This window comes from Microchirus variegatus (genome assembly GCF_963457635.1).
Source record: "Microchirus variegatus genome assembly, chromosome: 19".
Taxonomy (NCBI): domain Eukaryota; kingdom Metazoa; phylum Chordata; class Actinopteri; order Pleuronectiformes; family Soleidae; genus Microchirus; species Microchirus variegatus.
This window is the reverse complement of record NC_139820.1, coordinates 8,155,508-8,170,871: the sequence shown is the minus strand read 5'-3', so window position 1 is coordinate 8,170,871 and position 15,364 is coordinate 8,155,508. Positions and strand designations below refer to the sequence as shown.

At 39.8% G+C, this 15,364-nt stretch overlaps 3 protein-coding genes across 3 annotated transcripts in view; all 3 read right to left on the bottom strand.

Annotated features, from left to right (window-relative positions):
• Positions 1-357: 357 nt before the first annotated feature.
• stra6l (STRA6-like) lies at positions 358-9,503 on the bottom strand (the record flags this gene model as incomplete). Its single annotated transcript, XM_083905676.1, has 18 exons — positions 358-599; positions 1,977-2,120; positions 2,314-2,477; positions 2,555-2,674; positions 2,764-2,881; positions 3,184-3,232; positions 3,855-3,936; positions 4,039-4,114; positions 4,228-4,381; positions 4,475-4,583; positions 5,521-5,594; positions 5,698-5,823; positions 5,932-5,977; positions 6,874-6,994; positions 7,085-7,215; positions 7,315-7,415; positions 9,212-9,330; positions 9,491-9,503. The coding sequence occupies 18 exons, from the start codon at positions 9,501-9,503 to the stop codon at positions 358-360; spliced, it is 1,989 nt and encodes a 662-aa protein (XP_083761802.1).
• Positions 9,504-11,977: 2,474 nt separating this feature from the next.
• Positions 11,978-13,984, bottom strand: spink4 (serine peptidase inhibitor, Kazal type 4; the record flags this gene model as incomplete). Its single annotated transcript, XM_083905675.1, has 3 exons — positions 11,978-12,094; positions 12,569-12,600; positions 13,933-13,984. 3 exons carry the CDS (start codon positions 13,982-13,984, stop codon positions 11,978-11,980), a joined length of 201 nt encoding a protein of 66 aa, XP_083761801.1.
• Positions 13,985-15,166: 1,182 nt separating this feature from the next.
• The window catches only part of LOC310940749 (phospholipid-transporting ATPase ABCA1-like), a 34,114-nt gene continuing 33,916 nt past the window's right edge, over positions 15,167-15,364 (bottom strand). The window contains exon 49 of the mRNA XM_083905745.1: positions 15,167-15,364. This exon is cut by the window's right edge and continues 2,331 nt beyond it. The gene's annotated coding sequence lies outside the window, so the exon portion shown is untranslated.

Genomic DNA, 15,364 nt, shown 5'->3' with positions numbered 1-15,364 from the left:
TGACAAATTAGCATCCATTTGTAAAATAAACAAAGTGGCAGGATAGTTTACAAAGGGCCACATCTGTATGTCTGTTAAACATTTTATTTATTTATTTATTTATACATTTATTTATTATTATTTATTTTAATTTAGAATGCCTCTTCTGACAAGGTTTGTTTGTCAGAACTGACAAGGAAACTGTTGAGATATCACATAATAAAAGATTTCTAGACAACACAAAAAAATGTAATACAAAAACCTGCATACAGTCAATATCTGGTGCCAGTTATAAAATGTTATGATCGGCGCTCCCTTTAAAACAATACAGTGCATTATGTACAGTACAACTCTGGATTCCTGGTTGGAAGATATTCTTCAACAGTCCTCTGCTGGCGTGACTGTGATCTCCGGTAGTAGCTGCGGTGTTGTGGGGTAACTCTGTGTTTGTGAGGCCATGACCCAAGCCCGCACCACCGTGTCTGACTGGGGAGACAACGACGCTTGTAACTGGTGCAATGAGGAGAGGTGGTGCTTTCTGAGAGGAATCAGATGAGGGTTTCTCAACAACGTATGAAACAGCATCCAGCGTCTCTTTGCCTTGCTGTCCACAGGGGGTTCTAGAAATGAAGAAAAAAAAAGATATCGAGTAAAGAATTGCACATCTGATAAAATATTGTCATATAATCATTTTGGATACAACATAAATCGTGGCGAGATGAAACGTAGGAACATTTAAACTCAAGCAGTATGATCATAGAGCAGGGGGGTCAAACTCAAATGACCTTGGGGCCAGTGAGTGTCGTCTACTTAAGACGGGGCCGGTTTAGAGAAAAAAAGCACCTTAAATTATAGCACAATATTCCATCATAATATCACAATAAACATATTTATAATGATATTTCATAGCGATTCAAAGTATAAGTGCTTGTTTTGCTATCAAACAGTCTATTCTTCACAATAAAAACAACATTTATAATGAAAAATAAATGTATTACTATTAAACACAGAGAAATAAATCTAAATAGTAAGTAATAATAATGCAGACAACTGTAATTAAAACATTACACACGCTTATATATATATATATGTTATTTAATGTTAAAGGCACCATATGTACGAATGTGGCCAAAAAGGGTTACTACATTCAAATTCAAAATACCGAGGTCTTTTATGTTTGGTTTTCTGACGTAACTGGCAACCCGTGGTTGCTCGGCAGCTGAGACTCTACTGACTGCAATGGTTGGTAGACAGCGTTAGGTGGCGCCACCTGACGCCAAAACATGATTTCAAAACATAAACATGATTTGCAGTCTGCAAAATATTTTTTTTTAATGCAAATATTTTGGCTGTACTGTTGTTGTTGGTGAGTTCAGTTTGTTATATGAACATTATTCCTGAGTCTCTGTGACATATTAGGAGGATTTTATGGCCAGTTGCTTTAGATTTATTACATCATGCACCTTTAAGAAGATTTTTTTTCATTATAATGGGATATTAAGTAGTGGGCCTCATGTAATTGATTGGGGGGGCCGCAAGGCCACTTGCCGTGGGCCGCCAGTTTGACCCTCACCGTCATAGAGGGAGTAAAGACAAGAGGAACACAATCAGGCTGTTTGCAGTTGATAAAACAACCAGAAAACAACATAACTGATGACCTTTTACAATCTTATGGGTACAGATAGATAGATAGATAGATAGATAGATAGATAGATAGATAGATAGATAGATAGATAGATAGATAGATAGATAGATAGATAGATAGATAGATAGATAGATAGATAGATAGATAGATAGATAGATAGATAGATTGATAGATAGATAGATACTACTTTCAAACCAATTCAAACAACGGGCAAACAGGGGCCTAACTGTGTTGCGATCACGAATTGAAAAGGCAAAAAGGCTACACATTAGAGATTATTATGGAATGAACCAACAGACCAACATTATGAGACCAACATTATGGCATGCATGCATATGAGAACACAACTGACCAGGTGGCTTGTTGCTGAACGTGGCGTATGCCGATTCACTGTGTCTCTCCAGCTTGTTGGAGACCAGCAGCTGACAGAAACACACCATGACTGGATTGTTATGATAGTGGTCGGCAAAGATCATCCCGATCCACGTCGAGTAGCCTGAAATATGTGGGAAATATGTATTGCTTTGTATGTTTATTGTATTACTGGTTCATAATTTGTGTCCTCCAGTTGCAATGTGTTCTACCAAAGAAGCTTGTTGTTCTTGTCTTGTGCTGATGCTTACTGAAATACTGCCATCTAGTGGATAATGCTTTCCACAGTGCCATTTTCAGGATGATTTGAGGCTCACCTGCATCCATGCCTTCATATCCTCTCTGCATGATGGTTCGGTCTATTCTGGACACCAGCCACGTGCCCACGACGATGCTCAACAGGAGCCTCAGGATGCAGGTGCTGAACCCCATCACCACGTTGTAGAAGAAGAAGAAGTAGTTGAAGCAGTGGAACGCCTTTCTTGAAGACAAAGAAGGAGAGTGATTTTTTGGGGGGAAATTGAGTTTTAGTGTGTTCTGTACTAAAAATATATCTACCTGTTGTTGAGAGCCAGAGGTTTTTCTTTGTCTGTCGGGGATAATTTGTCCTGGAGGAAGAAGATCTGCACCAGAACGATTTGGAGAATCAACAGGCCAGTCACCAGAGCGATGGTCAGTCTGAGAGGAGTAAATATCTGTGATCAATGATGTCCATCCGTCAATCCACCAATGCACTCATATGCAAACGACAAGGAAATCAGCCTTACACAATTATTCCCAGGTTAGAAAGCATTCTCATTACTTGTCCATGCTGTATAGGAAGAACCAGCCCATAGGCCAATAGCATGGAAATCAGGAAATGGACAAAGTGGACAATCAGATAGCCTTAAAAAAAAAAAAAAAGAGGAAAAATCTACTTTTATATTGTGGATTAACAGTTTCCTTTAATTGCATAGTAAGTATTCACTGATGCTGTTTAATTAAATCCTCATAAATATCCCAAATGTCACATGTAGTACATTAAATGCTAGGAATTTACATCATAATTGGGTAATGCAATGAAATGATATTTATTTTCCTTTGTTTATGTAGACGTATACGTGTTACTCCTGTAATATTTGATGCTGGTTTCATTTTCGCAGCTGCAGGAAAACAATAATTTAGTCCCAAAATAAGGATAACCTTACCCCACAGTGTAAATGCGATTTGCCACCCAGAATATCGAGCAATGGAAGCCTGTGAAAGGAAAAAAAAAAACTACAGAAACTACATTTCTATGACACTTTTCCAACAGGTATGACAACTAAGCATATAACAAAAGTACATTTTTTTAACATTTCTGTAGTTAATTCAAAACACCAGTGTTTGGGCCTTTGAGGAATTGTATGTGTGCCTGTGACTGGGTTATTAAAAAAACTTAAATGTTACTTTAAAGCTCCCATAGAGTGGTCCTATCGCACATATATGTGAGTTATGGAGGTCTACTTACATACATTAACTTGTTTTTATGGTCAAAAACCTCCTAGTTGCCACAAATGAGGCGATACAAATCTCTCCTCACTGAAGCTCTCGTCAGCCGCGCTGTTTCAGACCGAAATCTCACCCCCAGTTCTTCCAAACTTTAGGGCTTCATAATGGTGCAGATACACACCAAAAAACAGCGTGAATTGGAACTTCCGATCTATGGGAGCTTTAATGTTGTGCTACATTTTGTATTAGTGTTCAAATGTGGCTGAAGGCCTCAGTTTTGGACACGTCTTAGGAGCGTTGTGTTCTACGAGGTGATGTCTTTGTCTTGTTGAGATGGCCGGGTGTCCAGAGCCAGATTGGGATTATGCATGTCTCGTGTACGTCTTACTACGCTGACAGCTGAACGAGGTTTGTGAAACTTCTCAGGAATGAAACCCCTTTGTCCTCTCCACAGTCTCTTCAAGTGTTTCCTGCAACACGAGCAAAGCGTGCGATCGCGTAAGGGGGAACGTCGCTGCAAAATGCATCGTTGAATCTATTTCCATTTCTGTAATGTTTCCGTGATCACTTGCCTGTAACACACCAATACATGGAAAGTGTAGGCGACAGAGTTGAGACTGGCAAAGATGGTAGTAGCCAGCCAACACTCTGGAAAAAAAAGAACATATTTTCTTTATTCCAAATGAAGGACAGATGATGTTATTATTTATCTCTCAGCTTGTAAAAAAAAAAACCAGGCTGTATATTGCAGGGCAACTCACTTCTGGCCACATCAATGAATTCCTCCAGCTGTGGTATCATGGCTCCCAGAGCTTCCGTCTGGTTACAGGAGGTAACCAGGTATTGCAGTGTGTTCTTCCACGTGACGACTCGGTCAAAAACCACATTACTGAGAATGTAATCAGCCAGAGTCATCTGGAGAAACGATAAAAAGGAAAAAAAATGAGCTCCTAAAGCAGATGTGAGACAATGTCAACAGGTGAGACATTTGGTTCATTTGGCCTTTACTGTATAGAGGCCGATGAGGGATATGATGGCCGTGCCGATGATCCTGTTGGGGAACTTGAAGTGAGAATCCCACAAATACACTCGTCTCTGGAACCAGCTGAGCGGCTTACTGCCAACATAAAAGGTCAAAACCACAGTGGATATACAGGCTCCAAAACATTGGATGCTGCACTTTAACAACAAAGGTACAGTGTATACGATGTATAATTTACATTTATTGGTGAACCTATGTAGGCTTCTGTTAGCATCAAAAGTCCAAAGTTTGTCCATTGTGGGCTATTGTAAAAGCATGGTGGTCCAAAATGGCTGCCACTGGAGAGCTCACCCAGTTCCTCACGTGAGTTGAAAAGCTAATTTATACAAAATTATTTTGATTATTATTGATCTCCGCCAAGGATGTACATGTTTTCGCCGGAGTTTGTTTGTCTGTCGGTCTGTTAGCAACATAACTCGAAAAAACTCGGATTTGGATGAAATTTTCAGGAAATGTCCGCAATGGGACCAGGAACAAGTGATTTAATTTTGGGCGTGATCTGTAGAGGGGTGGAGGGGGGGCCCTTGGCGGAGGTCTGCACTCTCCGAGTGCTTTTCTAGTTATTATTATTATTTTATCTTTGATTTCTGCCAACGAAAAAGACTAAAAAGTTATTTCACCTAAATTTTACCTTCAAACACATCAAACTGATTGAGCTGTATTACTACACACAATGTGTGTGAGAATTCAGTATTGACAACTTTTTACCATGATGAATCCTCAAAGTCAGAAAGCTCAAACTGTTACATTATCCTTTGTGAATGAGTCTCAAAACACATCTGTCCAAAGTGACATATTTCACTATTTAAACAGACCTTATATTGTATTTTAAGTATTTTAGAAAAAAAATATCTATCATATATACATTTTTTATTGCTCTGCTGCATATTACATATTGAGGTTTAACTGCCATGTAAGGGGACCCTGGGTGTTTTGGTACCAATAAATATATTATTATTAAAATGTTATATTATTATTATTATTATTAGCAGTAGTAGTATTATCATTGTACCTGTGTGCAGGTGTTTTCCTCAGCAGTGTCTTCACATGCTGTACCTGGTGGTGCTCATTCAGCTCCACAATGTCCTGTCAGCAGATTCAGCAAATACTGTACATTCTCACACAAATAATAAAATGAAACAAAGGTAAAGTAAAAAGACGATTTGATGTAAAACAAAGCAAAACACACCTCTTGTTCCAGTTGCAGGCGTATTCGCACATCTTTAACCAACATGTAAACAAATCGACCCAGGAGGAAGATGAGGGAGAGGATGCAGGGCCACTGGACGATGATCTTCTGATGTTTGCCTAATATCTTTAGAGTCATACACAAAATTAATCCATTGATGTTTTCTCTCATGAAAAATAAAAAAGCAGGCACATTGCACTTTCACAAGCCTGCGTGGGTTTAGTACTCACCTACCTTTCCACCAGGACAAGTGAACGTGTCCCAGATTGTAATGACGATCCTACGAACAAGCAGCAACGACAAGTCTTAAATCAGTTATATCAGGCTAAAGGGAGCAACATTTGATTATGCACATGGACACGACCGCTCTAAAGTGTTGCGTCACTTAGAAAAGTCTTTATTTTTTGAAGGAAAATCACTTTTTTTCAATGAATACAACATTAAATTAATCATAAATACACTCCATGCATTGTTAATGTGGTAAACGACTATTCTTGCTGCAAACCTCTGTTTTTTAATGGAAAATGTACCGACCTCGGTGTATCAAGGCCCATTTCCAGCAACAATCTCTCCAGGGTTCTAATGATACATGGTTCTTTGGCTTGTCCTCATAGGAGAACCCTTTTTGGAACCCTATTGGAGAGTTCCACCAAGATCCCTTTTAAAACCCTTTATTCAGGAAAGGGGTTTTAAAGGGTTCTCTGGATCAAAATGGTTCTTACTGGAACCATTAGTGTTACCAAGAACCCTTGAAAAACCCTTTCTTCAGGAAAGGATTTTTCAGAAGCAAATGGTTCCAGGTAGAACCACAAGCCGTTGTAGAAGAACCCTTATGGAACCCTTATTTCTAAGACTGTAGAAGGCTATTGGATGATTAGAAAACCCTTGAAAACCCTTGTGCAATTATGTTAGCACAGCTGAAAACAGTTTTTCTGGTTCTTTGACGACAGTAATAAATAAAATTCATCAATTTTTTTAATCTTGTCAATGTCTTGACTATATTTTTCTATTCATTTTGCCACTCTTTTGATGAATAAAAGTGAGTTTTAATGGAAAACGCCAACAAATTGTACAGGTGACCCCAAACTTTTGAACGGTAGTCTACATCCATTCATTATAATACTGCACCATGCATTATATAAAAACTAATTGCGTGTAATATGAATGACTTCTTACCAGCACAGAGAGTAGAGTATCCCCAGCACAGCACCAGCTGCTCTGAAATGCGTGGACAGACAGGCAAAGAAAGGGAAATAAACCAGACCCACTTCTAAAGCTCCAATCAGGTACACTATAGCTGTGAAGGATCAGAAACATTCAGTCAACTTATATTTACGATACACATATATTATAGTAAAGGCGTGGTGGATAACAGCAAAGTGGATACCTCTCGCCCAGGCAGGGACAGTGAAGGGGACATAACTGTCGGAGAAGAGCAGCAGGACACTGCTGGACACGGCGCCGAATGCAAACCCATAGGACCAGCGGTTACTGAGGCTGCCGATAGTGTCCAAAGGCCTGTGGTGCAGCAAAGACAGTGTGCCATAAACAAAAGCAAAAAGACACATTGCAGATGTGGACACCAGTGAGCTTCACTGTTGCCAAAACTTGACTTACACCACAATGGCAAAGCGTCCGCCCAGGAAGGGCAGTCTGCGGTCAATGGCCAGTGTCTGTGATCTTCTCTGGAGGAATGAAAGCACTCCGACAATAAATGCCTGCAAGAAAAATACAGTAATGTTGTTTCAGGATCTTGGCTGTGCCTCTCTTCTCTCTTCTCCATGTGTTTTGTAAGTGACTGACAGGTATACTGCTGCTGCTGCTGCAGGCCTTTCTGCACATCTGACACCCATTCACAATCAACCCCTGCTGCATTTAGCCCGTGCTTCCATTCAGTGTTGGCCAGTTTTTCATTTTACCTCAGTGGGTTTTGCTCATCAGCCCCACCTACATGTTAGATTGTGACGCCACGCTGAACTTAAGCTTCAGGAAACTATCATCCTCTGATTTAGGGTTAGGCTTATGTGTGTCATTTGTGTTTGCTCTGTTCCTGTGTCCAATACAATTGACAAAATCACTGAACAAAAATAGAATGTCATGACATTTTTCTCAGATTTGTTTATGGAATGATTCGTTTTGCTCAAACCCAGTAGTCCACTGTCACTTGGCCACTCCAATTGACTACAATCTCAGATTGAGTATTTCAACTCACGAGAGCCATGGAGCATGGCAGAGTGGTGGTCAATATGCGTGACCGGTACACAGGCACTCCTTATGGTCTGGTCAAAAAAAGGGCACACCAAAATGTGGACTTTTGTCACTTGTCAATATGTGTGACCAGTACACAGACACTCCTTATGGTCTGGTCAATAAAAGGGCACACCAAAATGTGGACTTTTCTCACTTGTCAATATGTGTGACCAGTACACACACGCCTTATGGTCTGGTCAATAAAAGGGCACACCAAAATGTGGACTTTTGTCACTTTTCAATATGTGTGACCAGTACACAGACACTCCTTATGGTCTGGTCAATAAAAGGGCACACCAAAATGTGGACTTTTGTCACTTTTCAATATGTGTGACCAGTACACAGACACTCCTTATGGTCTGGTCAATAAAAGGGCAAACCAAAATGTGGACTTTTGTCACTTGTCAATATGTGTGACCAGTACACAGACACTCCTTATGGTCTGGTCAATAAAAGGGCACACCAAAATGTGGACTTTTCTCACTTGTCAATATGTGTGACCAGTACACACACGCCTTATGGTCTGGTCAATAAAAGGGCACACCAAAATGTGGACTTTTGTCACTTATCAATATGTGTGACCAGTACACAGACACTCCTTATGGTCTGGTCAATAAAAGGGCACACCAAAATGTGGACTTTTGTCCCTTATCAATATGCCACAGATATGTCACAAATGAGGGAGCGTGTCATTGGCATGCTGAGTGCTGGGTTGAGCGTTACAGCTGTGGCAACGCAACCGAACGTGCATCATTGCACTGTCACAGCGAACCGGGACGACAGCGAACCGGGTTCCAGTTCCCTAGAACGGCCAAGTGGCTCTGCAGAAGGAATGGGACAAGGCCCCCCAGGCCACGATCGACAACCTGGTGATGTCCATGCGTCGCCGGTGTAGCGCTCTGCGTGAGGCTAATGGTGGACATTATTGAAGTTTGTGAACTTGGATCATCGACCCCCATTGTGTTCTTCCTGCCATTACTCCAGGACTTATGTTTTGAAATTGATCATAATGCTCACAAATTAAAGCCACTTTATTGATAAAGTTGTTATTTTTGGATAGTTGCTCTGTTTTGTCACATAACAATAACTATGAGTTTTTCTTTCGTGGGTTTATATTTTTGTTGAGTGTACTATGTATACTGGATTTTTACAGATGTGGAATACACTGAAATAAGAGGCCATCCTTTAAAAAAAAAAAAACATGGCATATTTCATCATCAACACAGTGGATAATGTTCAGCTATTTGACTTCTGATCAACTTACTGCTGGGATGAGAGACATGTGCAAGAACAGGTCAATAGAGAGTCCATTTTGACAGTCCTGCACTGTGGTCCTAGAGAAAAAAAACAACAACGACAATATGAATATGATGCAACGTAAGACTGTGTGCGGTCGGAGGAAGTCAACACAGAGAACAAGAAGGAACAAATGTACTGTGACTGAGCTGGAATGATAGAGACCACGGTGCACCTGAACTGAACTGAGAGTTGCCGAGATAACAAAACTTATTCAAACTAAACCATACACAGGATAAAGGCTGACGGGAAGCAGACATCAGGACTGATGACTGCGTGTTTGTGCAATTTGGAAATCATTAACTTCAAATAAAGTACGTGATACATATTCGTTTATCTTTCCTCTAATATCGCTTCACCAATGACTGACGTTAACACGACGACACTTTAACAGAAACCAGAAAGAGTACTCACTCGTGTCCCGCTTGGTCTCTGATCATTCTTGATAAATCGAACGACCAGACGTCTCGCTTCTGATCCACTGTTCAGATAAAGGAAGTGATCGTGGATTGATGCCTCTTCCTCGGCTTCCTGGTTTCAAGCATGTGACTCAAAAATTTGACCTTTGGCTTCAGGTTACAACACTTTGTTTTAAGACCTCTCTCCCAATGTGTGTGTGTGTGTGTATACTGTACATGTGCTTCTGTCTTCTTCTGTCCAGTTCATTATCTTGCACTCTCAGTTCGACTGTATCACACACACACACACACACACGTTATTGATCACTGTGTTACTCAGTACAAGGAGTGTAAACAACCGGCTCACCCACAGAGATGACCAACTGTTCATTCACCTCCTGCCTCCCCCTTTTACAAATAAAGCCTTTTTTCTTTTCTTTCTCCTGAGATTTCACATTTTATTTCATGCAATTCTGGCACTTTTTTGTTGTTGGTTGTACTCCTTTAGAAGACAACACAGGCTTCCTGTTCATGTTCAACTTGGATTCCATTCATTACAAAAGCAGGAAATGACACAAAACGGCGTCGAATGCTGAAGGACGTTTTATTGTTGCCCCGTGACAGATCGACAAAAACGTGATGTCGCGACGCGCGACGGGATCCTGCAACTGATCAACACGTCTCGTCCTTGGCGATCAAAATGTCCATCTTGCTTAATCTGCAGAAACAATCATAACATGGCTGTGATTATTCTTGGATCATGTTTTTTTTTTGTTCTTGTTAGCTCAGCCCAGTGTACGTGCAAAAAAAAAAGACAAGATGATACATCGCAATTGAATTGAAGATAGTCCAGTCAAATAATGAATTAAGTGCAGAATTGGATGTGTTGCTAAATGCATCTTACACTCTTAGAAATAAAAGTGCTCAGTAGAACCATATAAGGTTCTTCGGCTTGTCCTCATAGGAGAAGCCTTTTGGAGGGTTCCACCAAGACTTTTAAAACCCTTTATTCAGGAAAGGGTTTTTCAGAAGCAAATGGTTCCAGGTAGAACCTCAGCCCTTGTAGAAGGACTCCTTTGGAACCCTTATTTCTAAGAGTGTACCATAGCTCTTACACTCTTAGAAATAAAAGTGCTAAGTAGAACCATATACGGTTCTTTGGCTTGTCCTCATAGGAGAACCCTTTTTGGTTCCAGGTAGAACCTTTTTATAAAGGTTCTACCTGGAACCCTTTTGGAGGGTTCCACCAAGAACCCTTTATTCAGGAAAGAGGTTTTAAAGGGTTCTCTGGATCAAAATGGTTCTTACTGGAACCCTTGAAAAACCCTTTCTTCCGGAAAGGGTTTTTCAGAAGCAAATGGTTCCAGTTAGAACCTCAGCCCTTGTAGAGGTTATGACCCTTTTGGAACCCTTATTTCTACACGTGCAGATCAATGCTTTCTTACACAAAACAGTTTATTGTGTTTGATTTGCATGAAGTTTAACCTGCAGTTAAACCCTGAGTGATACAAACGTTAACAATGTTAGCAAACAAGCTAACGAACGTCACCTACGATGCAGCTAACACTTGTGAAAACGTGAACGTGGCACTGGTAAAGTCACGTGCACTTATCACTTCGTGACGGGACCGGTTAAACGTGCACAATCCTCCGTGTTACAGTTAGCAGTTAGCGTCGCTTAGTGCGCTGGGAGGCGAACAACTTATCGGGAGATGTGACTCCTCCTCTCTTTGCCGAGTTTACGTATGACGCAAGTACGTTTGAGCTAGCCCCAAAATCCTCATTGGAAATGCATTGGAGAGTAAGTTTTTCCGAAAAAAAATCCTGAATAAAGGGTTTTAAAAGGGTTCCAGGTGGAACCTTTGTAAAAAAAAGGTTCTACCTGGAGCCAAAAAGGCTTCTCTTATGAGGGCAAACCAAAGAACCATAGGTTCTACTTAGCACTTTTATTTAGTGTAGACGCTGAGATATAGGTCAAGATGGAATACGTAGAGGAAAAACATGAACTTCTGAGTACAATGAAACTAATTGTGGGCATAATAAAGGACAAATCAGTTAAAATACTTAGTATAAATCCGATATACAATAATTCAGAAATGAAATGAGGAACCCCACGAGAATCGGTTTAAATCTTGGACTTTATTCTAGTAAATATGTGATAGTGAAAACCTGCTCACCTACAAACCAAAGCATTAATAACTTAAGACTATTATGTGAAATCATGTGCTGTTGTCAGCCAGACTTGTGTTCATTTTTTTCATGCGTTTTTATTTCCCCCCATAAAGTAAACTTGGGGCGTTGTGTAACGTGTTATGAGAGAGGAGCAGCTGTGTGTACTCACTGTCTCTGCACACACACGCCGCACTCGTTGGGATAAGTGACGCCGTCACTGCCGCACACGGGCAAATAGTTCATCGGGCATGCCATGTTCTCTGCCGCGTCAGGACAAGAGGGCTGATGGGAAAAAACAAGAGAAAGAAGACGTTATAATAATAATAATAATAATTATAATAATAACAAAAATAACAACAAGTACAATTTGACGCATTTTTCGTCTTCCTAGCATAAACGCCCTCAGGCTAGCAAGCTCAGTTACGAAGCGCCAAGATGTACGCCAAATACAAGATGGCCGACTTCCTGTTGAGTTGAGGTCATGGTGTCAAGAGGATTTTTTGTTCGTCTCGGGCCAGACAATGTCCCCAATGAATATGCGAAATATGCCGCAACTAAATTTTGGCCCGCTCCATAGGGGTTTCGCCTGTGGGGGGCGCTACTGAGCCATTTTGGATTTTTTTTTTTTTTTTAATCAAATTTTTCACCAGTGGCAATTTTCGTTCGTTTTCACGCAACGTTTAAGGGGGTCAAATTCGAGTTTCCGTGGAGAGAAAATAATAATATTAATAATAATACTACATGTATGTATGTCACCTTTCTCATGACTCCTGACATGTTCACTGCATCTGTGGAGGGAGAAAAGAAAAAGAAAAAAAAAAGAGGCACATGTTTGAATAAGTAATGTAAAGTTAAAGGACCGTACCAAAGTCCACATCAAAATTTACACAACCTCACTTACCCAGAATCTATGCCTGGTCTAAAACCACAAACGCAACAACAAACCTCAATTACATGAATGTATCCTGATAATTAAATCTGTTATATATTGCATTTGAGACCCTAATAATAATAATAATGATAATAATAATAAATAATATAAAAATAATTAGAATATAATAATTATGGATGAGACAATACCATATAATAAACAGCCTCGGCTAACATGCTTTTGTTGATTTTTTTTAATTTACATTTTTACAGTCTGTGCATGAGCTTTATAGGATTTTATCGGATTTTGAGTTTTTGAGACTGATATACAGATACTGACCCATACTAATGATAATCCATCATTGCAAATATACAAGAAACCTACACAACCGTTCAAAAGTTTGGGGTCACTTATTTAGAAATGTCCTTATATTTGAAGGAAAAACACTTTTTTTTCAATGAATATAACATTAAATGAATGTGGTAAACAACTATTCTAGCTGCAAACGTCTGGTTTTTAATGGAATATGTACATAGGTGTATAGAGGCCCATTTCCAGCAACCATCTATGATTAGAAAACCCTTGAAAACCCTTGTGCGATGATGTTAGCACAGCTTGATGGTTCTTTGACAAAAGGGCAAAATGATTATTTTGAATAAAAATCATTATTTCTCATCTTGTCCATGTCTTTGACTATATTTTCTATTCATTTTGCAACTCTTTTGATGAATAAAAGTGTGATGTTTAATGGAAAAACACAAAAGAATTGTCCAGGTGACCCCAAACTTTTGAACGGTAGTGTATATTCTAACCCTAACCCTAAAATCACCTCCTAAAAAGCCCTTTAAAGACGTGAGGACCTGTCAAAAGGTCCTCACTCTGTATGGTTTGTGCAATTTTTGGTCCTCACAAAGCCACAAATACAACACACACACACACACTCTCTCACTCAGTCCTTTGTTCAGCGAGTAGCAGAATTCCATTTGACCACATATGTATAAAAAGAAAGAAAGGTACAGAAACAGACAAACACGATATAAACTATGAAGGAGGTCTGTGAAAGATTGTGAAAAACAGTTTACTTTTACAGCACTTATAAAAGTATCACAACTCAGTCGGGATCTGTTTTGCTTCGGTTCAGCGTAAGACAGTAAAACCTATAAACCATGTGTTGAATCTTAATCTAAAGTCTGCTTAAAACTGTACTTTAGAACATATGCAAAAAAAAAACAAAAAAAAAAACATTTACCTGCAGTGAGACAAATGAGCAGGAGACCCAGAAAAACAACTCTTCCAGTCATGATGTCGGTGAATGAATAACTCCGATTGGGAAAACAGCAGCTGGAACTGGACCCACAATCACGTGCAATCTAGAAGCTTGCAGTTATCAGCACACACACACACACACACACACACACACACACACACACACACACACACACACACACACACACACACACACACACACGTTTGTGCAGCAGTCATAGTGAGGACACTCATAAACATAATGCATTCCCTAGACCCTTACACTAACCTTAACCTTTACCCTAACCCTTACCTAAACCCAATTATAACTCCAACCCTAAAATCAGTTCTTAACCCCGCCCAAAAAAAGCCCTTTAAAGGTGTGAGGACCAACCATTGGTACAAGTTTTGGTCTTTACAAAGCCACAAATACAAAACACACACACACACAACACACAGTAAATGCCTCTTTTGTTCAGCGAGTAGCAAACTTCCATTTGACCACAGCCAACATTAGCCGTCGCTATAAAGCAGTCAACCGGACAAAAACAATCACACACACACGCACGCACGCACACGCACACACACCCACACCCACACCCACACAAAGTGAGGATCAGCATTTCCACTTTATAAATCAACACAATTACAAATATCTCTCTATGAATGACATCTATATAGAACTACTGGTTGCAGTACCATAAAATGTCTGCAGGTGGAGCCCCAGAGCAAAAGGGGCTGGAAAACTTATTAATTTTTTTTTAAATATTTGGTCAATAATTTTACAAAAACATCATACTTATACTGTCGACCATAATTTGAAAAAAAAAATTTGGTCCAAAATTTGACAAAATCGTCATACTACTATGTCGTCCAAAATGTGATTTTTTTTTTTTTTTGACAAATTGAGTATAGCATGTTATAGCAACCTAAGGAAGTGATTTCAATGAAAACAAATAGAGGACCGTCCAAAATGTCCTCACTCCGTAAAAATGACCTCACTCTGTTGGTTAAAAACCCTCACTGGTCCTCAGTATGCCACAAGTACAAGAACAACACACACACACACACACACACACACACACACACACACACACACACACACACACACACACACACACACACACACACACACACACACACACACACACACACACACATAAAAAGCAGGAAAGGAGTTGTGATTTGAAATGTATGAATTCTTTATTTATTAAAGAGTAACTATGCACAATGGGTAACAGACTCGAACTGTCGTATAATACTTAAAAATGTAAACAAATGATAATATCGAGCACGAGAAGAGAAAAAAAGAAAAGAAAAATCACCGCCTTAGTACTGCTCTGCGTTCCTCTCTGTACGTCACTTTTGTTTTTGCCACATGTAAATCCTTCATCCTGTTTTTCAAGTTTCAAACAGCTCTTTTAACGCAGCGGGCG